The sequence below is a fragment of the Salmo trutta genome, chromosome 28, assembly GCF_901001165.1.
Source record: "Salmo trutta chromosome 28, fSalTru1.1, whole genome shotgun sequence".
In the NCBI taxonomy this organism is placed as follows: domain Eukaryota; kingdom Metazoa; phylum Chordata; class Actinopteri; order Salmoniformes; family Salmonidae; genus Salmo; species Salmo trutta.
Window position 1 is genome coordinate 23,782,816 of NC_042984.1, and position 27,965 is coordinate 23,810,780.

At 44.7% G+C, this 27,965-nt stretch overlaps 1 protein-coding gene across 2 annotated transcripts in view; it reads left to right on the plus strand.

Moving 5' to 3' along the window:
* Positions 1-27,965, plus strand: part of LOC115165840 (plexin-A1) — a 54,536-nt gene that overhangs the window by 12,159 nt on the left and 14,412 nt on the right. Inside the window, exons 6-16 of one of the 2 annotated variants that reach the window (XM_029719268.1) lie at positions 1,137-1,230; positions 3,671-3,907; positions 4,967-5,110; positions 6,423-6,657; positions 10,064-10,221; positions 12,593-12,849; positions 21,036-21,102; positions 26,845-26,991; positions 27,213-27,372; positions 27,459-27,562; positions 27,697-27,793. In XM_029719268.1, coding sequence (XP_029575128.1) covers positions 1,137-1,230; positions 3,671-3,907; positions 4,967-5,110; positions 6,423-6,657; positions 10,064-10,221; positions 12,593-12,849; positions 21,036-21,102; positions 26,845-26,991; positions 27,213-27,372; positions 27,459-27,562; positions 27,697-27,793 — 1,700 coding nt within the window. The remainder of the gene's footprint in view (positions 1-1,136; positions 1,231-3,670; positions 3,908-4,966; positions 5,111-6,422; positions 6,658-10,063; positions 10,222-12,592; positions 12,850-21,035; positions 21,103-26,844; positions 26,992-27,212; positions 27,373-27,458; positions 27,563-27,696; positions 27,794-27,965) is intronic. The other variant, XM_029719269.1, reaches the window with a different exon arrangement.

Here is a 27,965-nt window from a genome sequence, read left to right on the forward strand (position 1 = left end):
AGATGTGCTCATATCGTATTTGTAACTTTCTGAAAAAAGAGACTAGATTAAAACACTTCTTGGTTTTCTGGAGTGAAAAAATAAAATAAATAGCTTATTGATTGAATAAGTGGCTGCTAAATTGCTTCATAATATACAGCAAAGGGAGAGAATACGATTAACAAAGTAGAAGGGAAGCGCTAGAGTAATTGAGAGAGAATGAAAAAGGAGAGGAAAAAGCAGGAATCCATTCACTAAGTTACTTTGTCAAAGCCCAGTGGAGCCATGTTGCTGCTTAAGATGAGCTCCATGCAGATAGTGGCTGGAGTTAGAGCTGGGACTGGGGCTCTGGATGGGGGTGGGACTGGGGCTCTGGATGGGGCTGGGCCTGGGGCTCTGGATGGGGCTGGGGCTCTGGATGGGGGTGGGACTGGGGCTCTGGATGGGGCTGGGCCTGGGGCTCTGGATGGGGCTGGGGCTCTGGATGGGGGTGGGACTGGGGCTCTGAATGGGGCTGGTACTGGGGCTCTGGATGGTACTGGGGCTCTGGATGGTACTGGGGCTGCGCTGGTCGGGAAGAGAGAGAGTCTATTCTCAATGACCCGTCGGTTAAGCGTTAAGCGTATAGCTGAGTTAAGAGGGCTTTCTGAGAGCCGGGCTGGAGGTAGAGGCTTTACACAAATAACATCTGTGGAGAAGTTGGTGTCGGCTTCCAGCTGTATTAAGGCAGTCTCAGCCTTATCCCCAGTCTCAGCCCCAGCCTCAACCTCAGCCTCAACCTCAGCCTCAGCCCCAGTCTCGGCCAGAAGCTGCCTGTCCATGCATGCAGGGGGAAGGACGTCGACAGCAGAGAACACAGCACTCACCAGGGTAGATAAAGGAAAGCACAGGGGATGGAGGCATGCATTACTTCCCAGACATACTGGGTGTTATTATGCACGGGCTTTCCAGACACTGGGATTGTAACTAGTCACTCCATTTGTGACTGTCTCCTAGTACTTACAGTACATCTTACATTCAGGGTGTATATTCACAACTTCACCCAAAGCTGGCAACTGAATATACTTCAGTTGATGTCTACTACTGATGTCTACTAATTTGCTATGCATGCTCACATTTACATAATTGTTAAGCAAGTTATTATTTTGTCTCATCAGTGGTGGAACCCTGTTGACCATCAGTGGTACTAACCTAGCCACCATCAGAGAGCCCAAGATCAGAGCTAAGTATGGCTCGGCCGAGTCTTTCCATGTGAGTATGAACCTGGCCAGACGCCTCAATACACACACCTCACACACACACACCTCATTCACTCACACACACACACACACACACACACACACACACACACACACACACACACACACACACACACACACACACACACAAACACTTCACTCACACACACACACACCTCACTCACACACAGATCACTCATTTTTACACACCTCACTCACACACACACCTCATTCACTCCCTCATTCACTCACACACACACACACATACACTTCACTCACACACACACCTCACTCACACACAGATCACTCACTTTTACACACCTCACTCACACACTAGTGATGCGCGGGTTGACTCATAACCCGTAGTCCCCGAAAACAATACCTAAAAAATCCATAAATGTATAATTCTTGTGTAATTTAGGTTTTTCTTTAATTTTGGGGGGCTATCTGTCATTATAGCATAAGCCTTAACTTTAACTCCTAACTGTACATGCGCCAAATAGCCTACACGCCAATCGCCAAATGCTTTTGGGAACGTGCAGACAAAGTTAACGTTGATCTACAAAGACAAAAAGGAGTTTAATTCAATAAGAGAAACGGAAAAGTAATGTGTTTGGGAAAGATTTGTTGAAGTGGTAAAAGAAGATGATAGCAGTAATGTGTGATGATTGTGAGGCGCTATACAAATTCAACAGTCACAAGACGGGGACTTCAAATAGGCCTATGGCACATCAAGGGAACTGTAGCCTACTCTTCAGATGGGTTAAATGGAACCTGAAATGTGGACATTGACAGTAGGTCGATAACCTCTCAAATAGCCTTCATATTAACTCCTGCAGAATTAAGCATTTCTTGCAGTAAAATTATACACCAAATATAGGCTACATTTTGATTTGGGAGCAAGAGTGGAGAAATATGATTTATTTATTTTTGCATCTTGAGAGAATGCAAATGCTCAATTAGAGACCGTCTGAAGAGGTGCTATCTTTATCAGCATCATAGAAGTTGATAGTATTTCAACCACATAAAATATGCATATAACCCCAAGTGAAATCTTATCAGAAACATGTTGGGTCATTTTAACAGCTTTCTAATGGTCAAACTGATGTCATTTGGAATTTTTCCACATTTCCCGTTTTTGTTTTGTAATTGTATTTTCTCCCCGGTCCCTAAATGTCTTCTCTCTGTGAATAAAGCAGAGATGACAGATTAAACTTTACTGATGTCAACTAGATTGAAGCATTCATTCTACCGATTTATTACATTATTGGTGAAGCTGCATGTATCTAATTATAGACAAGTTGACTAACAAATAGCCTTACAAAATTTCAGAGATCATAAGCAGAAACATATCAAAATCAGGCCCAAAAAATCCTTCACCCCCTGTCAAAAAGTCGTTGTGCCGTCTCTGATTTTAACCCACAGCTCATTGTCTATATTAGCTGGTAAGGGTTGGTGCGGGCCTCAGATTTTCCCTTTATCACATGTAGTTGGGCGGTGTGGAATGTGGATGGTTATTAGCAATTGCGGGCGGGAGCAGGTGAACAAACAGCTGACCCACACACACACCTCACTCACTCACTCACTCACTCACTCACTCACTCACTCACTCACTCACTCACTCACTCACTCACTCACTCACTCACTCACTCACTCACACACAGACACACACACACACACACACACACACATTTCAGTCACACACACACCTTGAACTCACACACAGACACACACACCTCACCTACACACAGACACACACACACACCTCACCTACACACACACACACACACACACCTCACCTACACACACACACACACACACCTCACCTACACACACACACACCTCACCTACACACACCTCGTCACACGGTGTGTCTTCCAAGGTGGCCGTCAGACTGTCTGCCCATTCAGTGTCTTGTTTCTGCCCTGCTCCCTTGGAACAAGACATCCAACACCCCCCCAGGCCGTTTAACCTTTCAAATGTCACAGGACAACAAAGCAGTGTTGGCAAATCACCCCTCACCCCCCTCACCCCCCTCACCTTGCACCACGGGGCTCCATTAACCTTTCCTCCAGTTCTAACAGAAGGGAATCAACTTCTGCTTAACGACCGTGTCCTAATGCCCTGTCCCTTGTGCTCAGTTTAAACTAGCTTCTCCTCTAGACACAATGCTGCTGAGGTCCTTGTGCTCAATGTTGGTTAGCATGTTTAGTGGTCCCTGTAGAGAAGCACACAGCGTAGGTGATTATTACAGTTCTGAAACTACTAGCAATGGCTGGAGACATAAACACAACACACCAAAGCAGTAATATTTTCCTAGACTTCCAAATGTTTAGCTGGGGATTAGAGAAGCTATAATGAGATATATATAAACCAATACAGCAACCTGGGTTCCCTAGGGGACCAAACAATTTGTCATATCACACTTTACTAAAAACTGTTTTCCCTCTCAGAACTGCACAGTGTTTAATAACTCAGTGATGGTGTGCCTGGCCCCGTCGGTAGCCGACTCCGAGAGGGGCTTCTCAGACACGGGCAGTGGGCCGGATGAGATCGGCTTCTACATGGACAACGTCCACGCTCTGATGGTGGTCAACGAGACGTTCAGCTACTACCCTGACCCCGTGTTCGAACTCCTCAGCCCCACCGGGGTCCTGGAGCTAAAACCCACCTCACCTCTAATCCTCAAGGTAAAGAGCCTGAGCAGAGTGGCTGGAGTGGGGGGGTGAACACTCAGGATCAGAGAGGCTCACGCATTTTAATGACTTGATATTGATATTATTAAATGTTTACCAGGGATTTGTCTTTCACCTATCTGTCTCGTAAACCATTCATATAATTGTATTTGTTTACCTTAAATCCCTATTGAAATACAGTGTATAATCCTACTATTATATAAAATAATCGACTGATTATTCGATGTAGATTATACAAGTATCCCCCAGCTCCGACTCAAAACATAAAAATGGTCATGGTGGTGCTTCATTATTTTCCTGTGAGCCAATTGAAACAGAAAAAAAAACCCAGAGCAACTATAATTTCTTTAAATGAAATGTATTAACGAAACCTTTTCTGATTGCAGAGAGAATCCCCCGCCTGGCTTGTTAAAACTAACCTCCACATTAGCACAGTGATGAGAATAAGAAAAAGCAATTTGGTGAAATAATCAGGGGTATTTTACGAGATGCGCATTGCATTCGCCACGGAATTCATTTCGCATCTGATATGATGTGTGTTGCTAGAGGTGGTGTCGGGGTGCGTGCCTGATGCAGGGTGAAATGATAGTGTATAGAATGCATGCCTAAAATGTTCCAGGGCGTGACCTGCCCGGGAGGAGCCCTGTGGAGAGAGGGATTGGAAGTCTGCTCTTCTCACATGCTACTAGAGCAGTGGGTGGCAGAACAGCACTCTCTCTCTCTCCCCACCTGCTCCTCTTATTGCTCCTCTCTCTGTAGTTGAGGCTACAGATCTGTCAGACAATGCCCTCGCTCTCACACCTTGGCATAGAGAGAGACACTTGGGAAAAAAAATAAGAACAAAAATGGAAGTTTTCCTGAAGCTTTTGTCAAATAGAATTCTTGTATCCTTCAACATTGGAGCCAGCTTCAGACTTGTCCGCTAGTAGACTTGGATCCTGGGAGTTGCCTGGCTGGTTGAAGACGAGGTTCATTATACTGTTCCTAGCCATGGATGAAAGGCTGTGCCATGTTGATTAAAGTTTAACATTGTGTTTCTGTTTGTCCCCTCAGGGTCGTAACCTTATCCCTGCGGCCCCTGGTAACTCCAGGTTGAACTACACAGTGTTCATCGGGGAGACCCCCTGTGTGCTAACCCTCTCTGAAACCCAGCTGCTGTGTGAATGGCCCAACCTCACCGGACAGCACAAAGTCACGGTGGGCACTCGACACCATTTCACATAACAGACTCTCCCTCATCTTCACTGGGCTTTACCTAACATGTATTCTCATATTTTAATTCCATCAGTTCATTTTGTTCAGTAAAATTCTACATTTCATGTGATTTCAGTTCAAAATAGTATTTATTTTTTTATGTGCAAAGGCTACTCTCTAAATATCCTCAAATGCTCCGACACAGTCCCCTCCAAACGTACCTCTACTCTCCTCTCTAGTCACACTGTCTGTGTGACATTTACTAGTCTGGAATACCTTGAAAGTACTGACAATGCATCCATGTAATTCAATATGAAGGCTCTCCAAACTACCAGTAGGCTTGGAGCTGGATTTTTTTCCCGTAACTAAATGTCATGTTGAATATTGAATAGTCCGTGTGTGTGTGGTGGGCTGGGAAGAAGGGCACAGCTATGTGTGGTATTCCCTCTGTAAAATGACCTACATACAGGGGACCCCACAAGTCTGTGTCTCTGGATGGGTGCAGTCGTGTGTGTGTGTGAGTGTGTGGGTGTGTTTTGTTTGCTCCCTCAGATGCACAACTGTGGGTTGGAGGCTGTGCTCCCTGCGAGTTTTCTAAGAAATGTATTTGGCCTTTATGTTTTTCTGTTCTCTTCAGTCTCTTCCTTGTCAATACAATTAAGCAATAAGGCCCGGGGGGGTGTGGTATATGGCCAATAACCACGGCTACGGGCTGTTCTTATGCACAACACAACGAGGAGTGCCTGGACACAGCCCTTAGCCGTGGTATATTGGCCATATACCACAAACCCCCGATGTGCCTTATTGCTATTATAAACTGGTTACCAACGTAATTAGAACAGTAAACGAGTAGTTTTGCGTCATACTCATGGTATATTGTCTCATATACCACAGCCATCAGCATCCAGGGCTCGAACGACCCGGTTTCTAAAAGAAAATAGATGATGTTTAGAACCTATGTCATCAACAGGAGGAACTTTTAGCACCTGAACCAAAACATCCCAATTGTATAAGTCTAACATTGTTTGGCTGTGTTAACTTGCTGAGGCTCTACTTTAAAGTGCAGTAATCATAGTTCATCTAAACCCTTATCAACCCCCCACTGAATACCTTGATTTGAGATATTCCAGTAATGGGTTCTGTCAGACCTGCTGCGTTTATGTAAATGTTGTTTGTTAGAACCCATTCCCAGTGTTTTACTCCTATTAATGACTTTGGTTCCTGAGGGGAAGTCTCTTTAACTGTAGTGATTGCTTTGTTTGATTACACTCTGTGACGTGTTTCTCTGTCTGTGTGTGTGTGTGTGTGTGTTCAGGTCCGGGTGGGTGGGTTCGAGTACTCCCCTGGTACTCTCCAGATCTACTCAGATAGCCTGCTGACCCTGCCCGCCATCATCGGCATCGGGGGAGGTGGCGGTCTGTTGCTATTGGTCATCATCGCTGTGCTCATCGCCTACAAGAGGAAGTCTCGCGATGCTGACCGCACCCTGAAACGCCTGCAGCTGCAGATGGACAACCTGGAGTCCAGAGTGGCCCTGGAGTGTAAAGAAGGTATGACAGTCACACACACACACTCTCTTTTCTCTCTCTCTCTCTCTATATGTATATATATATAAAAAAATGTCTCACTCTTTTCTCCTCTCACTATCTCTGTCTACATACACACAGTATATATATATATATACACTACCGTTCAAAAGTTTGGGGTCACTTAGAAATGTCCTTGTTTTTGAAAGAAAATCACATTTTTTGTCCATTAAAATAACATCAAATTGATCAGAAATGCAGTGTAAACATTGGTAATGTTGTAAATGACTTTTGTAGCTGGAAATGGCTGATTTCTTATGGAATATCTACATAGGTGAACAGAGGCCCATTATCAGCAACCATCACTCCTGTGTTCCAATGGCACGTTGTGTTAGCTAATCCAAGGTTATAATCATTAGAAAACCCTTTTGCAATTATGTTAGCACAGCTGAAAACTGTTGTTCTGAATAAAGAAGCAATAAAACTGTCCTTCTTTAGACTAGTTGAGTATCTGGAGCATCAGCATTTGTGGGTTCGATTACAGGCTCAAAATGGCCAGAAACAAAGAACTTTCTGAATCTCGTCAGTCTATTCTTGTTCTGAGAAATGAAGGCTATTCCATGCAAGAAATTGCCAAGAAACTGAAGATCTCGTACAACGCTGTGTACTACTCCCTTCACAGAACAGCGCAAACTGTCTATAACCACAATAGAAAGAAGAGTGGGAGGCCCCGGTGCACAACTGAGCAAGAGGACAAGTACATTAGAGTGTCTAGTTTGAGAAACAGATGCCTCACAAGTCCTCAACTGACAGCTTCATTAAATAGTAACCGCAAAACACCAGTCTCAACGTCAACAGTGAAGAGGCGACTCCGGGATGCTGGCCTTCTAGGCAGAGTTCCTCTGTCCTGTGTCTGTGTTCTTTTACCCATCTTAATCTTTTATTTTTATTGGCCAGTCTGAGATATGGCTTTTTCTTTGCGACAGCATCCCGAAGTCGCCTCTTCACTGTTGACGTTGAGACTGGTGGACCAAACATTTTTTTTTCTTCTAGGTGACCCCAAACTTTTGAACGGTAGGGTATTTTTATAAAAATGCTCACTCTTCTCTCTCTCTCTCTCTCTTCTCTCTTCTCTCTCTTTCTCTCTTCTCTCTCTCTCTATTTTCTCTCTCTCTCTTCTCTCTCACTCTTTTACTTTCTCCTTTCTCTTTGTCTCTCTCTCTATTTCATAATCACTCTCTTCTGTATCTGTATGGATATGTCACTATCGTGTATCTGCGCTCTGTCCAGTCGTCATGGTAACAGGTTGGTGTGGATGATGCCCGGCCTGAAGCTCTGTGGTGGTGGTGCGGCTGCGGTATCCTCAGAATGTGTGTGTGTTTGTGTTGTGCTGACAACCAGGTTGGTGTTGTGGCGTTGTGCGGTGCAGCGCGTCTCTGCTGCGTTGGGCTCTGCCTGCCTGCCTGCCTGCTGTACTCAGAGAGATGGACGGAGACTAATTGGCCATTATCGGTGGCTGGATGTCCGGAGGGTCACAACCTTGTCAGTCGCAGCCCATAGCACAGCCTGTGGCCAAACACTGAGGGATACAGAGATAGAGGGAGGAGAAATCTGGCAGGGAGAGAGAGAGAACAGAGGGACTGTGTGGGGTCAGATGGAACAGTACAGGGGGCATTGTAGAGTGATTCATGTAAAGCTGCTGTTACTGCACTTGTATACCTGATATAATGAGCATTGTTGAAAGACCAGCAGCACCAGATAGTGACAGTATTCTACACCTCTGTCTGTGTAGCTGGGAGGTTTGTTGTAGAACTAGGAAGTGGAGCATTGCTGTGTCCTCGCCACGTGCCCCAGCAGACTGTGGGGCGGGCCTGGCAGCGGGGAGCTGGGCGTGTCACACTAAGTGTCAGTCAGCAGGGGAGAGGATTGGATGATAGGAGAGGTGGAGCTCAGTGAACCGTGCTGGAAGGGCCATCAGAGAGCAGTATAATCCAAACAAACACACAGACAACACTAACGGTCACAGAGGCTAATGAGTCATTAACAAATTAGATGCTGCTGCTGACGAGGAGAAGATCGGCTGTGTAGTTTACTCGGCTGGATGTAATGGTGGCTTTGCCTCAGCGCTTAGACACAACAAACTCAATAGAATGAAGAACAACTCTTTTATTTACCCAATCAATGGAAAGTCTAGACATAGCAAGTCATCTTTTCTGCAGCAATTTATGTTGACAATTCTTAAATAATAACTTCAAAAAGTTATTTTTGCCTCTTTTATTTGTTATTTGTCATCTTTTATGATTCTACAGATAACACAGACGGGCATTGTAGAGGGATTGATGTAAAGCTGCTGTTCTATTCAGACAGAATAGGTAGAGTTCAAAACACATGGATCCCAACCAAACCCACCCCAACCCCCCATGCTATAGCAGAGCCTCAAAACCAGACTTAAAGCAGGCATGATATACAATCAGTAATATAATCAAATAGTAAAAATAATAAAGATATTAAGTAAAAATAATGATACAAATAGTAATTTGGGTTGGTTTATGGAGTTGTGAAATGATCTGGGTCCATGTCTTCTACAAAGGAAATGTTGCCAGATGTTGTTAAATGTAATTGCAGATCCCCTAACGGAGTATGATTTTTTTTCTCTAGCTTGAGATGTTGCACAACTTCCTTTATCCACTGGTTAAATGTAGAAGGAAACCGACCCTTCCACTTAAATAGTACAAGATTGAAATAGTTATTTTATCTCTGTGAATAACTGGACCCATACTGAACAGACCGTATATGTTGTACATGATAATAAAGCCTTCATTTCTCCTCCTCAATTTTGATAGAATTCTTGCCTTTTTCCTGTAGGAATGTGGTCTGTATAATGTGTAAGTGGCTGCTGTAGCGTATGTAGAAGTAGATAAGCCCCCACAGAGGGAGACTCTACTCTACTATTAGAGTCCCAGCAGACAACGCAGGGCAATAACAGCTGGAGGAAATGATGCATGAAACGCATTGCTCCTTTATTAATTATCCACTCATGCAATGAATTGACTTTCTTTCAGATGAACTTTGTTTTCTCTTTTTCTCTTTCCGTCTCTCTTTTCCTGTAATTGTTTTGTTTAGCTCTCCTCTTGAATTTCCAACAAGTATGGATTCAATGCAGAAACACTGTACCAGAAGAATGAAATCAACATTCTATTTTATTGCCTATCCATCTGTCTTTTTCTAGAAGCCAATTAGTGCAGTATTGGTAGATGATTGCTGGTGACATTAATACTGTGCAACACACAGTTGTTACACTGGCGTACAGTGTAATGAAGATACACTACATCCAGAATATCCTTTCTATGTCCGTTCTTACCCAATGCAGCAGTCAGGCCAGCCCTGTGTTGTACTAATCACTGTGTCTGTCTTTCTGTGTGATCCCCAGCCTTTGCGGAGCTGCAGACAGACATCCACGAGTTGACCCAGGAGCTGGATGGAGCGGGCATCCCCTTCCTGGAATACAGGACCTACGCCATGCGGGTACTGTTCCCTGGCATCGAGGACCACCCCGTGCTCAAGGAGATGGAGGTACGGGTCAAGGAGGTACACCACCACTGCCACCGCAGCATGTAGACTAGAACATCATATCTATACCTATCATTCTATATCTACCTATATCTATACCCCGTACTCTGGCTGCATAATGAAAGGAACCTATGGTCTAGGCAATATGTTATGGCTATACCACTTCATATACATTAGCCACATCACATAGTATGTTTTTCTGCATGTAATATCAATGTTATTAAACATTACTCGTAAATCATTAAATCCCACCTGGTTTACCATGAAATATATCCAAATGGCTGTCGGAATACAGTGTAGAGACTGTCTCCAACACCTGCCCTGTCAACCACAGGCTCTTCTAAAGGGGAGGGATTACATCTTTATTGTTATGCCCGGATTTCTTTTCTACCGAATTTCCCCTCGGGTCCCAGGCGTAATCAACTGTCCATACACACGGCTCAATCCCTTATTGCTCTGTGTAGCTGCTCTCCCCAAAGCAACCTACAGTACCCAGCCTGTTCCCCAGAGGCCCTGGAATTTCATTTAGCTCAGCTGAGGAAAATTGAGGCACTTTATTAGGCTGTGTAGTGGAAGGAAGAGAGATTCTGTGGAGTCACTGTATGGTGTATGGTACGCCGGTCCTCGATTGTCTACAGGACTGAATGTATGTCAGAGTTATGAGGGCAGACGAGGATCATGGGAGACAGGTCGGTGGGGGGATGGGGCCAGGGGATTGGTTAGTGGAGGAGGAAGTGTTTTTTCATAAAGACAAAGACAGTACTTTGACTTATTTTTCCTATTAACACATACTGGATGTTGTTTGGGAATGACATTATGCCATAAGCCTTGCAGAATATACTAGAAGTTTGTCTCTCTTTTGAAGAGAGACTACCCAGTAGCACTGCCTCATCTGTGTGAGAGAGTTAGAGTGACGGATTGTGGGTCAGGTCTAGAGGGGGCTGTAGTGTTGCTGATGAGAAGTGACAGATGGCAGCCTGTGGAACAAGCTTCTGTCACCCAGCCACCCCCGACGCACAGCACAGCACTGCACAGGCCCTCTCCTCGCCTCTCACCCAGCCACCCCCGGACGCACAGCACAGCACTGCACAGACCCTCTCCTCGCCTGTCACCCAGCCACCCCTGACGCACAGCACAGCACTGCACAGGCGCTCTCCTCGCCTCTCACCCAGCCACCCCCAACGCACAGCACAGCACTGCACAGAGGCGCTCTCCTCGCCTCTCACCCAGCCACCCCCGGACGCACAGCACAGCACTGCACAGGCCCTCTCCTCGCCTGTCACCCAGCTACCCCCGACGCACAGCACAGCACTGCACAGGCCCTCTCCTCGCCTGTCACCCAGCCACCCCCGACGCACAGCACAGCACTGCACTGGCACTCTCCTCTCACCCAGCCACCCCCGACGCACAGCACAGCACAGCACTGCACAGGCCCTCTCCTCGCCTGTCACCCAGCCACCCCCGGACGCACAGCACAGCACTGCACAGGACTTCTCCTCGCCTCTCACCCAGCCACCCCCGACGCACAGCACAGCACTGCACAGGCCCTCCCCTCGCCTGTCACCCAGCCACCCCCGACGCACAGCACTGCACAGGCCCTCCCCTCGCCTGTCACCCAGCCACCCCCGACGCACAGCACAGCACTGCACAGGCCCTCCCCTCGCCTGTCACCCGGCCACCCCCGACGCACAGCACAGCACTGCACCGGCACTCGCCTCTCACCCAGCCACCCCGGGACACACAGCACAGCACTGCACAGGCCCTCCCCTCGCCTGTCACCCAGCCACCCCGGGACACACAGCACTGCACTGCACCGGCCCTCCCCTCTCCTCTCACCCAGCCACCCCGGGACACACAGCACTGCACTGCACCGGCCCTCCCCTCTCCTCTCACCCAGCCACCCCGGGACACACAGCACTGCACTGCACCGGCACTCTCCTCTCACCCAGCCACCCCGGGACACACAGCACTGCACAGGCCCTCCCCTCTCTATGCCTCAGTGCATCCCCCTTCTTCCTCTCCCTTTCCTTTCTGTTTCCTCCTGTGCTCTGCTGACAACTTAGGGCAAATTGATCATAAGGTATTTGAGGAAGCAGCTCCTAAGATAGAATGCACTGCAGGCTTTAAAAGCAACTAGGGTCATGAATGTAATAATAACAATGTATTTCCTTCATAGGGCAACATCTCATGCCTTGTATACATGACATAGTCATGCTTGATATAAATGTATGCTTACGTAATGTATTATTTACAATAGCCTTACTCCATCAATGTACATTATACTATTTCCATTAGCCCTACTCCAAAATATTTACATATTTATATATTACATTGACAACACGTGTAAGTGACAGCCAGTCCCCTGGTCTGATGGTGTTGTTGTTGACAGGTCCAGGCCAACCAGGAGAAGGCCCTGACTCTGTTTGGCCAGCTCCTCACCAAGAAGCACTTCCTGTTGACGTTCATCCGCACCCTGGAGGCGCAGCGCTCCTTCTCCATGCGTGACCGTGGCAATGTGGCGTCGCTCATCATGACTGCGCTGCAGGGGGAGATGGAGTACGCCACGGGGGTCCTTAAACAGCTGCTCTCTGACCTCATCGACAAGAACCTGGAGAGCAAGAACCACCCCAAGCTGCTGCTGCGCCGGTGAGATGGACACACTCACACACTTGTCCGTTGACACGCTCACACCCTCACCCACTGACACATTCACACATTTGCCCGTTCTAACACATCTTTTAATACTGTTCAAATCCAATCAAATTCTATTGGTCACATACACATATTTAGCAGATGTTATTGCGGGTGTAGCGAAATGCTTGTGTTCCTACTGTAACTCCAACAGTGCGGTAATATCTAAAAATACACAACAATACACACATCTAAAAAGTAAAAGAATGGAATTATGAAATATAGAACTATTAGGACGAGCAATGTCGGAGTCCGGAGAATAAATACAGTGGGGAGAACAAGTATTTGATACACTGCCGATTTTGCAGGTTTTCCTACTTACAAAGCATGTAGAGGTCTGTAATTTTTATCATAGTTGAGCTGAATATCAGGAGTGAGTCAAAGAACTACACTTCCCAGAGTGCACCAGCAGCAGCAAACCGGCTGCTTGTCACCTGATCAATCATTTTCACTGATTTGGAGCACCTGTGAAGGCATGGAGGGGTCAGTCATTCAGAAGAACAAACTTCAGAGGAAAAACTCCAAGTTCACTCACAGGTTCAGTCCAAAGACGCCAATGGTAAAAGGCTTAAATGGTTAATTCATCTTAGTTATTTAGAATGTTATTTAAATGGTTAAACTAATTTAAGTTCATTAAAATGTTTAATTAAGATGGTAACTTTTTGTTCTGTCTTTAAAGGTTTACAACCTAATTTACTGGCTAATTTACTGGACAGACCAATCAACTGAAGGCAAACTAAAAATAAAAAAGATTGAGTTGGAAAATTGAGTTGTCCCTGTGTCCTTTGGATGGTGAACAAGAGGAGGACTTGACAGGTATACTTCAACTGTGAGAGACGGAATCTAAAACAAAAATCCAGAAAATCACATTGTATGATTTTTAAGTAATTAATTAGCATTTTATTACATGACATAAGTATTTGATCAGCTGCCAACCAGTAAGAATTCCGGCTCTCACAGACCTGTTAGTTTTTCTTTAAGAAGCCCTCCTGTTCTCCACTCATTACCTGTATTAACTGCACCTGTTTGAACTCGTTACCTGTATAAAAGACACCTGTCCACACACTCAATCAAACAGACTCCAACCTCTTCACAATGGCCAAGACCAGAGAGCTGTGTAAGGACATCAGGGATACAATTGTAGACCTGCACAAGGCTGGGATGGGCTACAGGTCAATAGGCAAGCAGCTTGGTGAGAAGGCGACAACTGTTGGCACAATTATTAGAAAATGGAAGAAGTTCAAGATGACGGTCAATCACCCTCGGTCTGGGGCTCCATGCAAGATCCCACCTCGTGGGGCATCAATGATCATGAGGAAGGTGAGGGATCAGCCCAGAACTACACGGCAGGACCTGGTCAATGACCTGAAGAGAGCTGGGACCACAGTCTCAAAGAAAACCATTAGTAACACACTACGCCGTCATGGATTAAAATCCTGCAGCGCACGCAAGGTCCCCCTGCTCAAGCCAGCGCATGTCCAGGCCCGTCTGAAGTTTGCCAATGACCATCTGGATGATCCGAGACAAAAATAAAGCTTTTTGGTCTAAACTCCACTCGCCGTGTTTGGAGGAAGAAGAAGGATGAGTACAACCCCAAGAACACCATCCCAACCGTGAAGCATGGAGGTGGAAACATCATTCTTTGGGGATGCTTTTCTGCAAAGGGGACAGGACGACTGCACCGTATTGAGGGGAGGATGGATGGGGCCATGTATCACGAGATCTTGGCCAACAACCTCCTTCCCTCAGTAAGAGCATTGAAGATGGGTCATGGCTGGGTCTTCCAGCATGACAACGACCAGAAAGACACAGCCAAGGCAACTAAGGAGTGGCTCCGTAAGAAGCATCTCAAGGTCCTGGAGTGGCCTAGCCAGTCTCCAGACCTGAACCCAATAGAAAATCTTTGGAGGGAGCTGAAAGTCCGTAATGCCCAGCGACAGCCCCGAAACCTGAAGGATCTGGAGAAGGTCTGTATGGAGGAGTGGGCCAAAATCCCTGCTGCAGTGTGTGCAAACCTGGTCAAGAACTGCAGGAAACATATGATCTCTGTAATTGCAAACAAAGGTTTCTGTACCAAATATTAAGTTCTGCTTTTCTGATGTATCAAATACTTATGTCATGCAATAAAATGCTAATGAATTACTTAAAAATCATACAATGTGATTTTCTGGATTTTTGTTTTAGATTCCGTCTCTCACAGTTGAAGTATACCTATGATAAAAATTACAGACCTCTAAATGCTTTGTAAGTAGGAAAACCTGCAAAATCGGCAGTGTATCAAATACTTGTTCTCCCCACTGTATATGTACTGTGTGTGTGTGTGTACAGTGCCTTCAGAAAGTATTCAGACCCCTTGACTTTTTCCACATTTTGTTATGTTTTTTTCCTCATCAATCTACACACATACCCCACAATGACAAATAAAAAAGTGAAATATCACATTTACATAAGAATTCAGACCCTTTACTCAGTACTTTGTTGAAGCATCTTTGGCAGCGATTACAGCATCGAGTCTTCTTGGGTATGACGCTACAAGCTTGGGACACCTGTATTTGGATGGGGAGCATCGCTGCACAGCTATTTTCAGTTCTGGGTTCAAGTTCCGGCCCTGGCTGGGCCACTCAAAGACATTCAGAGACTTGTCTGTGTCCTTAGGGTCATTGTCCTGTTGGAAGGTGAACCTTCACCCCAGTCTGAGGTCCTGAGCGCTCTAGAGCAGTTTTTAATCAAGGATCTCTCTGTACTTTGCTCAGTTCATCTTTCTCTCGATCCTGACTAGTCTCCCAGTCCCTGCCGCTGAAAAACATACCCACAGCATGATGCTGCCACCACCATGCTTCACCGTAGGGATGGTGCCAGGTTTCCTTCAGACTTGATGCTTGGCATTCAGGCCAAAGAGTTCAATCTTGGTTTCATCAGACCAGAGACTCTTGTTTCTCGTGGTCAGAGTCTTTAGGGGCCTTTTGGCAAACTCCAAGCGGGCTGTCATGTGCCTTTTACTGAGGAGTGGCTTCTATCTGGCCACTCTACCATAAAGGCCTGATTGGTGGAGTGCTGCAGAGATGGTTGTCCTTCTAGGAGTTTCTCCCATCTCCACAGAGGAACTCTAGAGCTCTGTCAGACTGACCATTGGGTTCTTGGTCACCTCCCTGACCAAGGTCCTTCTCCCCCGATTGCTCAGTTTGGCCAGGTGGCCAGCTCTAGGAAGAGTTTTGGTGGTTCCAAACTTCTTCCATTTAAGAACGATGGAGGCCACTGTGTTCTTGGGTATCTTCAATGCTGCATACATTTGTTGGTACCCTTCCCCAAATCTGTGCCTCGTCACAATCCTGTCTCAGAGCTCTACAGACCATTCCTTCGACATGGCTTTTTTTTTTTCTCTGACATGCACTGTCAACTGTGGGGCCTTATATAGACTGTCGTGTGCCTTTCCAAATCATGTTGTAGAAACATCTCAAGGATGATCAATGGAGACAGGATGCAACTGAGCTCAATTTTGAGTCTCATAGCAAAGGGTCTGAATACTTATGTAAATAAGGTATTTCTGTTTTTTATATTCAATTTGCATTTTTTTTACCTGTTTTCCTTTGTCATTATAGTGTGTAGATTGCTGATGATTTTTTTTTAAATCCATTTTAGAATAAGGTTGTAACTTAACCAAATGTGGAGAAAAAAAATTCTACTTTCTGAAGGCACTGAGAATGCCAAAAGTTTGCTTTCATCATGGCAAAGGGTGGCTAATTTAAAGAATCTCAAATATAAAATATACTTTTTTGGTTACTACATGATTCCATATGTGTTATTTCATAGTTTTGATATCTTCACTATTATTATACAATGTAGAAAATAGCAAAAATAAAGAGAAACCCTTGCATGAGTAGGTGTCCAAACTTTTCACTGGTACTTTATATGAATGTGTGTGTGTGTGTGTGTGTATGTGTGTGTGTATATGATGGGATGTATAGACATTATGGACCGTATATGGATAGCATTTGCAGTATATCTGAACAATACCTAGGATAGAATAATATATACATATACTACCGATCAAAGGTTTTAGAACACCTACTCATTCAATGGTTTTTCTTTATTTTTACTATTTTCTACATTGTAAAATAATAGTGAAGACATCAAAACTATGAAATAACGCATTATGGAATCATGTAGTAACCAAGTGTTAATCAAATCAAAATATATTTTATATTTGAGATTCTTCAAATAGCCACCTTGATGATAGCTTTGCACAAACTTGGCATTCTCTCAACCATCTTCAACAGTCTTGAAGGAGTTCCCACATATGCTGATCACTTGTTGGCTCCTTTTCCTTCACTCTGCCGTCCGACTCATCCCAAACCATCTCAATTGGCTTGAGGTTGGGGGATTGTGGAGGCCAGGTCATCTGATGCAGATCTCTATCCCCCTCCTTGGTAAAATAGCCCTTACACAGCCTGGAGGTGTGTTGGATCATTGTCCTGTTGAAAAGAAAATGATAGTCCCACGAAGCCCAAACCAGATGGGATGGCGTATCGCTGCAGAATGCTGTGGTAGCCATGCTTGTTAAGTGTGCCTTGAATTCTAAGTAAATCACTGACAGTCTTAGCAGCAAAGCATCTCCACACCCTCACACCTCCTCCTCCACGCTTCATGGTGGGAACCACACATGCAGAGATCATCCGTTCACCTACTCTGCATCTCACAAAGATACGGCGGTTGGAACCAAAAATCTCAAATTTAGACTCATCCGACCAAAGGACAGATTTACACCAGTCTGATGTCCATTGCTCGTGTTTCTTGACCCCAGCAAGTCTCTTCTTATTGATGTCCTTTAGTAGTGGTTTCTTTGCAGCAATTCGACCATGAAGGCCTGATTCACACAGTCTCCTCTGAACAGTTGATGTTGAGATGTGTTTGTTACTTGAACTCTGTGAAGCATTTATTTGGGCTGCAGTTTCTGAGGTTGGTAGCTAATTAACTTATCCTCTGCAGCAGAGATAACTCTGGGTCTTCCATTCCTGTGGCAGTCATCATGAGAGCCAGTTTCATCATAGCGCTTGATGGTTTTTGCGACTGCACTTGAAGAAACTTTCTAAGTTCTTGAAATTTTCCGTATTGACTGACCTTCATGTTTTAAAGTAATGATGCACTGTCATTTCTCTTTGCTTATTTGAGCTGTTCTTGCCATAATATGGACTTGGTCTTTTACCAAATAGGGCTATCTTCTGTATACCCCCCTACCTTGTCACAACACAACTGATTGGCTCAAATGCATTAAGAAGGAAAGAAATTACACAAATTAACTATTAGAAGGCACACCTGTTAATTGAAATGCATTCCAGGTGACTACCTCATGAAGCTGGTTGAGTGAATGCCAAGAGTATGCAAAGCTGTCATCAAGGCAAAGGGTGGCTATTTGAAGAATCTCATATAGAAAATATATTTTGATTTGTTTAACACTTTTTTGGTTACTACATGATTCCATATGTGTTATTTCATAGTGTTGATGTCTTCACTATTATTCTACCATGTAGAAAATAGTCAAAATAAAAAAGCCTTGAATGAGTAGGTATTTTAAAACCTTTACCCGTTAGGGTGTATACACTACTGTTCAAAAGTTTGGGGTCACTTAGAAATGTCCTTGATTTTGAAAGAAAAGCTACATTTTTGTCCATTAAAATAACATCAAATTGATCAGAATTACAGTGTAAACATGGGTAATGTTGTAAATGACTATTGTAGCTGGAAACGGCAGATTTTTAAAGGAATATCTACATAGGTGTACAGAGGCCCGTTATCAGCAACCATCACTCCTGTGTTCCAGTGGCACGTTGTTAGCTAATCCAAGTTTATAATTTTAAAAGGCTAATTGATCATTAGAAAACCCTTTTGCAATAATGTTAGCACAGCTGAAAACTGTTGCGCTGATTAAAGAAACTGGCCTTCGTTAGACTAGTTGAGTATCTGGAGCATCAGCATTTGTGGGTTCGATTACAGGCTCAAAATGGCCAGAAACAAAGAACTTTCTGAATCTCGTCAGTCTATTCTTGTTCTGAGAAATGAAGGCTATTCCATGCAAAAAATTGCCAAGAAACTGAAGATCTCGTCCAACGCTGTGTACAGAACAGAACAGCGCAAACTGTCTCTAACCAGAATAGAAAGAAGAGTGGGAGGCCCCGGTGCACAACTGAGCAAGAGGACAAGTACATTAGTGTTTAGTTTTAGAAACAGATGCCTCACAAGTCCTCAACTGGCAGCTTCATTAAATAGTATATGCAAAACACCAGTCTCAGCGTCAACAGTGAAGAGGCGACTCCGGGATGGTGGCCTTCTAGGCAGCGTTGCAAAGAAAAAGCCATATCTCAGACTAGCAAATAAAAATAAAAGATTAAGATGGGAAAAAGAACACAGACACTGGACAGAGGAAGATTGGAAAAAAGTGTTATGGACAGACAAATCTAAGTTTGATGTGTTCGGATCACAAAGAAGAACATTCGTGAGATGCAGAAAAAATGAAAAGATGCTGGAGGAGTGCTTGACCCCATCTGTCAAACATGGTGGAGGCAATGTGATGGTCTGGGGGTGCTTTGGTGGTGCTAAAGTGGGAGATTTGTACAGGGTAAAAGGGATCTTGAAGAAGGAAGGCCATCACTCCATTTTTCAACACCATGTCATACCCTGTGGACGGCGATTAATTGGAGCCTTCTTCCTTCTACAACAGGACAATGACCCAAAGCACAGCTCCAAACTATGCAAGAACTATTTAAGGAAGAAGCAGTCAGCTGGTATTCTGTTTTATGGAGTGGCCAGCACAGTCACCGGATCTCAACCCTAGTGAGTTGTTGTGGGAGCAGCTTGATCATATGGTACGTAAGAAGTGCCCATCAAGCCAATCCAATTTGAGGGAGGTGCTTCAGGAAGCATGGGGTGAAATCTCTTCAGATTACCTCAACGAATTGACAACTAGAATGCCAAAGGTCTGCAATGCTGTAATTGCTGCAAATGGAGGATTCTTTGACGAAGCAAAGTTTGAAGGACAATTATTATTTAAATTAAAAATCATTATTTATAACCTTGTCAACGTCTTAACTATATTTCCTATTCATTTTGCAACTCATTTCATGTATGTTTTCATGGAAAACAAGGACATTTCTAAGTGACCCCAAACTTTTGAATGTGGTGTGTGTGTATATATATATATATATATATATGAAATGGGTAAAACAGTATGTAAACATTGTTAAAGTGACCAGTGTACCATGTCTATGTACATAAGCCGCTGCCTCTAAGGTGCATGGTAGAGTAACCAGGTGGTAGCCGACTAGCGACTAGTGGTAGCCAACTAGCGACTAGTGACTAAAGTTTAAGGCAGGGTACTGGGTGGAGGCCGGCTAGTGGTGACTGTTTAACAACCTGATGGCTTTGAGATAGAAGCTGTTTTTCGGTCCCAGCTGTGATGCAGCTGTACTGACCTCGCCTTCTGGATGGTAGCGGGGTGAACAGGCCGTGGCTCAGGTGGCTGAGGGCCTTGATCTTCTTGACTTCTACTCTTATATACACAGTAATACATGTTGTATTTCTGTGTTCTCTCAAATCATAGCCTAGTTGGAGGACTTAAACCCAAGATGGCCAAATCAAAGGGTGTTTTGGAGAAGTTGTCTTCCTATCACCCGTCCTCCCTGTTCCCCCTTATAATTTAGATTAACTAGAGAATTAAGGAGAGAAAGTAGCTTTTCTAGCCGCTGTAGGGGGAGGAGAAAGGGGAAATGGAAGAGGAGCAAACTGTTTGCCCAGGTTTCCTCTTTGGATATTAGGAGAAATAAAGTCCACTAATTACAGTGGATTTTAATTGCTCCTCGTCTGGGGGACGTTTCAGGGGTCTTCATTCGTTTAGGCGACAGGTTTATGATTAATGAGAGAAGTTACCCAATTATGGTAATTGTCTGTTTTTAATGAAGATTGATTGTTTGCGTTGAGAATAAAGTATTTTTTTCCTCATGGAAGTATCACAGCTTGGCTTTTGTCAATTTTGTCTTAAACCAGATTTGTTCGTGGTTAGTTTTGAGGTAGAGCAGCAATTTCTTCCAGTTGATTATTTAATTATCATGCCTAATTTATTCTCCTCTTGTCTTCCATCTCAATGTTAGAACGGAATCTGTCGCTGAGAAGATGTTGACCAACTGGTTCACATTCCTCTTGTACAAGTTCCTAAAGGTAAGTCCACCATCAAACCAACAAAATGATATTCTCCATCTCCTGTTTATAATTGCTTTATGAGGATAGTTATTAGTTAGCACACTATTAGCATTTCAGCAGTAAAGGCATCGGTGGGCATGGTCTGCTTAAGGCTCCAACAAGAGACATTCTTTTTATTTCATTATTTTGTTTAGTGTCATTATTTCTTTGACGGACATGTTCTAGCCTGCGGTCATTAGGAGCTGAGTGTGTGTGACGTTCGACTGGACCTTCTCTCTTCTCACTCTCCCTCGCTCCCTCTTGGAAGAGTGTACAATTACCCCCTAATGAAGCCGGGATGTGGAATTAAAGATAATTTCACAGACAAGCGTGCCATGGCGAGGGCTAGGGGATTGATGTATGCGTGTTCCCTCTCGTTAGCAGCTGTCTGGTTAATTAGCGCAGATGCTAACGAGACGTTAACAGCATATGGTGGCAGAGGGGAGAGAGGGAGAGTTGCGCTGCTGTGTAGAAGCCAGGAGAGGACACCGGAGGTGGAGACTTCGCTAGATTTGGATCCACCTCTATCCCACTTAGCAGTTAGCTAGGCCCTGTCTCCACCTCTCTCCCAACTAGCTTCAGTCTCCACCTCTCTCCCAACTAGCTTCAGTCTCCACCTCTCTCCCAACTAGCTTCAGTCTCTACCTCTCTCACACTCTCTGGGTGTACCCTTAACTCACACATATGCATGTGCATAATTCTCACCTTCTGCGTTAAAGACACTTTTTGATTACTGATAAATAGTGGAGAGAGGGTAAGGTGTTTTGAGTGTGTTTTAAATGCGGGAGAGATAAATGCTATCCCTATCAAGCACTTAGAGCGATCTCTCTTTCTCTCTCTCCCTCTCGCTCTCTCTTTCGCTCGTGTTCTCTCTCTCTTTCTCTCTTTCTCATCCTCGACAATGGCACATGCATCTTTAACACTGGTGAAGAGCTTCCTAAAGACTTTCTCTCAATCGTTAACCTCTTGTTAGTTTCAGCCTCAGCTGCCACCTGGCCACCATCTCTGTCACTCTGCAATAAACTGATACTCGTTTTAAGAGGGAAACTTTTTCTTGGGCCTGAGCTGGGGATAATGACACTATTGACTGGCAAGTGCACGTGATAGTGAAAATGCAGAAAATCTTTATATGAGACTCTGTCCCCTAGGCCAGTGGGAAGACACAGGAGCACAGCGTTGCCTCATTGGCAGCATATTTCCTGTGTTTGAGGGGTGCAAAATCCACTTGTGACGTACATCTCACTAGATTGCTTTCATTTTACTCTTGCGAGTCTTTTATACTCTTGCCCGGGCCGGCTTTCCGTTACATGTATACACTTTCTCGACACTTGCATCACAAGAAAGAGAAGAAAGATAACTTTATTTTGATCTGTTCCATTTTTGTGAAATTGAAAAAAGTTATAATTTAATATGGTTGAAATGTTAACAAATTAGATGTGCTAAAATAAAAGCAATTTCCGAAAATGAATACTTGGGTTATAGTGATGTTATGTCTGATCTCGCAAAAAAATGGAAGTATGTTTAGATAGGTGTAATCTAGAGCCAATCCGAGAGTATCCTGCTATTGACACACTTGTTGAATTATGCAAGAGTGTGTGACAGCAGTAATTGAGGCAGTCTAGACAGCACAGGTGAGTGATGGTAGGGTAGACAGAGCAGGTGAGGGATGATAGGGTTGACAGAGCAGGTGAGTGATGGTAGGGTAGACAGAGCAGGTGAGTGATGGTAGGGTGAACAGAGCAGGTGAGTGATGGTAGTGTAGACAGAGCAGGTGAGTGATGGTAGGGTAGACAGCACAGGTGAGTGATGGTAGGGTAGACAGAGCAGGTGAGGGATGATAGGGTAGACAGAGCAGGTGAGTGATGGTAGGGTAGACAGAGCAGGTGAGGGATGGTAGGGTAGACAGAGCAGGTGAGGGATGATAGGGTTGACAGAGCAGGTGAGTGATGGTAGGGTAGACAGAGCAGGTGAGTGATGGTAGGGTGAACAGAGCAGGTGAGTGATGGTCGGGTAGACAGAGCAGGTGAGTGATGGTCGGGTAGACAGAGCAGGTGAGTGATGGTAGGGTAGACAGAGCAGGTGAGTGATGGTAGGGTAGACAGAGCAGGTGAGTGATGGTAGGGTAGACAGAGCAGGTGAGTGATGGTAGGGTAGACAGAGCAGGTGAGTGATGGTAGGGTAGACAGAGCAGGTGAGTGATGGTAGGGTAGACAGAGCAGGTGAGTGATGGTAGGGTGAACAGAGCAGGTGAGTGATGGTAGGGTAGACAGAGCAGGTGAGTGATGGTAGGGTAGACAGAGCAGGTGAGGGATGATAGGGTAGACAGAGCAGGTGAGTGATGGTAGGGTAGACAGAGCAGGTGAGTGATGGTAGGGTGGACAGAGCAGGTGAGTGATGGTAGGGTAGACAGAGCAGGTGAGTGATGGTAGGGTAAACAGAGCAGGTGAGTGCTGGTAGGGTAGACAGAGCAGGTGAGTGATGGTAGGGTAGACAGAGCAGGTGAGTGATGGTAGGGTGAACAGAGCAGGTGAGTGATGGTAGGGTAGACAGAGCAGGTGAGTGATGGTAGGGTAGACAGAGCAGGTGAGACAAAGCAGGTGAGTGATGGTAGGGTAGACAGAGCAGGTGAGTGATGGTAGGGTAGACAGAGCAGGTGAGTGATGGTAGGGTAAACAGAGCAGGTGAGTGATGGTAGGGTGAACAGAGCAGGTGAGTGATGGTAGGGTGAACAGAGCAGGTGAGTGATGGTAGGGTAGACAGAGCAGGTGAGTGATGGTAGGGTGAACAGAGCAGGTGAGTGATGGTAGGGTAAACAGAGCAGGTGAGTGATGGTAGGGTGAACAGAGCAGGTGAGTGATGGTAGGGTAAACAGAGCAGGTGAGTGATGGTAGGGTGAACAGAGCAGGTGAGTGATGGTAGGGTAGACAGAGCAGGTGAGTGATGGTAGGGTGAACAGAGCAGGTGAGTGATGGTAGGGTAAACAGAGCAGGTGAGTGATGGTAGGGTGAACAGAGCAGGTGAGTGATGGTAGGGTAAACAGAGCAGGTGAGTGATGGTATGGTGAACAGAGCAGGTGAGTGATGGTAGGGTGAACAGAGCAGGTGAGTGATGGTAGGGTGAACAGAGCAGGTGAGTGATGGTAGGGTAGACAGAGTAGGTGAGTGATGGTAGGGTAGACAGAGCAGGTGAGTGATGGTAGGGTAGACAGAGCAGGTGAGTGATGGTAGAGTAGACAGAGCAGGTGAGTGATGGTAGAGTAGACAGAGCAGGTGAATGATGGTAGGGTAGACAGAGCAGGTGAGTGATGGTAGGGTGAACAGAGCAGGTGAGTGATGGTAGGGTAGACAGAGCAGGTGAGTGATGGTAGAGTAGACAGAGCAGGTGAGTGATGGTAGAGTAGACAGAGCAGGTGAGTGATGGTAGGGTAGACAGAGCAGGTGAGTGATGGTAGGGTAGACAGAGCAGGTGAGTGATGGTAGGGTAAACAGAGCAGGTGAGTGATGGTAGGGTGGACAGAGCAAGTGTTTGGTTGTTGCAGCCCTGTTCCACCCCTTTATGTTAATATCTTCATATGTGCAAATACACCCGGTGTATTCATGTAAATGAGGCACATAAAGACAAAATATTTTTGATGTACCTAATACAATAAAACCATTTTTATATGTGACCGACCGCCTCGATTCGGTCTTATGTAGCCACATTTGAAATTGTGTTTTTTACATTGGATAAAAGTAGAGATTCAGAGCTAGAAAATTGTATATCATTCACTGCAGTTGAGGAACAATGGGAAAGTAATTCTGCTTTGAAAGTTGATAAACTTGTAACCCCACTTTTGAGAAAATGTCCCTTCAGTGTTTTGGTACATATACCTACTGGAGAGCTTTCTTTGTCTACACCCATTCAGCATCGTTCACACCCTCTTAAGCCTTAGCCCCACCCATCTCTTTAAGAATTCACATGCGAGGTCATGTGGTAAACAGGCTATATCAAATCAAATCTAGGTTTATTTGTCACATGCACAGGATACAGAAGGTGTAAACGGTACAGTGAAATGGTTACTTGCATAGAAGCAATATCAAAAGCAGAAAGTGTCCAGATAAAAATATTTTATAAATATTTTATCATTATAAGATGATGCTTACCCGACACACTTGTCTAAATTGATGGGTGATGTGAAGGAAATTATATAACCACCCCCCAGCCACATCTAGCTAAGTGGATGGGCCATGTAATAATCTGGTTGAAATGGAGTCTTTTGTTTAGACATGTAGCTAGCTAGCTACCTAGCTAGCTAAACAATTAACCGGAATAATCCCAACTCATACTACTACCAATACAAACATTGTCATAGCTGTAGTATGAAGCTGCAGGTAGCTAAGGCTAACAAACTAGGTTCAATGTTAGCTAACTAACAGTAGGCTATATCTAGCTACGCAAATGGATTTCTGATTCGAGTAATATTTCTACACAGATCACATGTAACGTTAGCTAGCGAACCAGCAAGCTAAAGTTTGCTAGCTAACTAACAGTATGCTTTAACTTGCAATAAAAACTTCTGACAAAATTTGAAATGTATATCTGAAAATGTAGCTAGACTCTTACCTGTATACATGGATGAATGCTTCACGGCAGACTGGAACCATTTAACTCCGTTTTGTTTGTAGCTGCAGTACATCTTGTTTGGCCAGCTTTGTTTCAAGTCACTCCGGTTCACACTGACCGTGGTGTGAGCAGAAAGTAGCCCATCACCTTTTCCAACTGACTTGTCAATAGCGCTTGCTAAATTCAGGGCATAAATGTTGTTGAGAAAAGTAGCAAAACTTTTGTAGTTCTCGATGGCTAACGTTATATGGGTTCCCAAGTGGCGCAGCATCTCAGTGCTAGAGGTGTCACAACAGACACCCTGGTTCGAATCCAGGCTGTATCACAACTGGCCGTGATTGGGAGTCCCATAGGGTGGCGCACAATTGGCCCAGTGTCGTCCGGGTTTGACCGGTGTAGGCCGTCATTGTAAATAAGAATTTGTTCTTCACTGACTTGCCTAGTTAAATAAAGGTTACAAAAAATATATTAAAAAATTATTTCAAAAACGGCACAGTAGAAAGGACTGTCAACACATAGTGAACAGCTCATGTTATAAACAGAAGCATGCTACATGGCAGACCAATCCAAACTCATCGCACGACATGTCCAGCCCATCCATTATCTCAGCCAATCATGGCTAGCGGGAAGGTTCCTGTCTTTTTTCGTAGCTAAACCAAACTAGACTCGTAATTTTAACAATTTTATTCTTATTTATTGATGGAATACAAGTTTGTTATTAAGGCACGTGAAAAAAAGCATTTTGTTCTAAAATAAATGTTTACGTTCAAATGCCACTCCTGTGAAGTAGTGACATGCGACATACGCCTAGTTTCCTGAAATGAGTCACATTTATCAGTGCATTCTAAGAAATGAATGGAGACATTTTACAATAAATGTAATACCTGAATTCCCACCCAAATTCCTGAACTCCATTCATTATTTGTCCGTGCCAGTAAAATGTTTTATGTGCGATAATTCAGTCAATATTAATATCTCATTTTCCATCTGTTGCATTTATTATAATTGTTTTGAAAACCTTTTAACAATTTAGATGTCCTATATGCATACCTGCATACCTGTTAAGATATAGATACAGCCCTTGCCTGTCACTGATGACCTGTGTCCATGTGTCTCTAGGAGTGTGCGGGCGAGCCTCTGTTCATGCTGTACTGTGCCATGAAGCAGCAGATGGAGAAGGGGCCTATAGACTCCATCACAGGAGAGGCGCGCTACTCCCTCAGTGAAGACAAGCTCATCAGACAGCAGATTGACTACAAGACCCTGGTTAGTACTGTCAAATAGAAATATTTTACAGGGCAATAATGATATTTGATCAAATACATGATTTACCTTTGAGAAGGCATTAAGGGCGATAGGATTTTGCATTACCTCAGTGACCTTAATTAGTGCTTGCTGCTTGAGTATGCGATTCAAATTCCTGCAAATGCCAACAAAGTAAGCTGACGTGAGCTGGACCTAATTTCTGCCCCTCCCTCCCCTGTTAGACACTCCACTGTGTGAACCCGGAGAATGAGAACGCCCCGGAGGTGACGGTGAAGGGGCTGAACTGTGACACCATCACCCAGGTGAAGGAGAAGCTGCTGGATGCAGTGTACAAGGGTAGCCCCTACTCCCAGAGACCCAAGGCTGGGGACATGGACCTGGGTAAGAACACCAGTAGGAGATTGTGTTTACAGTGTGTGTGCGTTGGCGTGCGATCTATTCTCATCCTCCTATCCTCCTCATCACAGAGTGGCGTCAGGGCAGGATGGCCAGAATCATCCTTCAGGATGAGGATGTCACAACAAAGATCGACAACGACTGGAAACACCTCAACACACTGGCCCACTATCAGGTGAGAGGAGAGGGAGGTGGTGGGTGGGCTGGGGTGTACTGCCTCGGTGGTTTTATCTACGCAAACAGACAGTGGATGGAGTGATTGACAGGACAGCATTTATAAGACAAACCTTTGTTTTTCATTCCTTGTAGGTGACGGACGGCTCAGTGATCGCTCTGGTGCCAAAGCAGAACTCAGCCTACAACATATCCAACTCCTCTACCTTCACCAAGTCTCTCAGCAGATATGGTGAGTCATTCCTTCATCTTTCTTTTTCTCTTAATTTCTCTCTCAATCTCTGCCTTTCTTTGCTCTCTCGGTTTGTCTTTCTTGGTAGTAAGCAAGATTTTTCTCAGCCTCTCTGAACTGAGATAACCATAAATCCACCAATAGGCATTTTCACCATCTCGGAAATGACAGG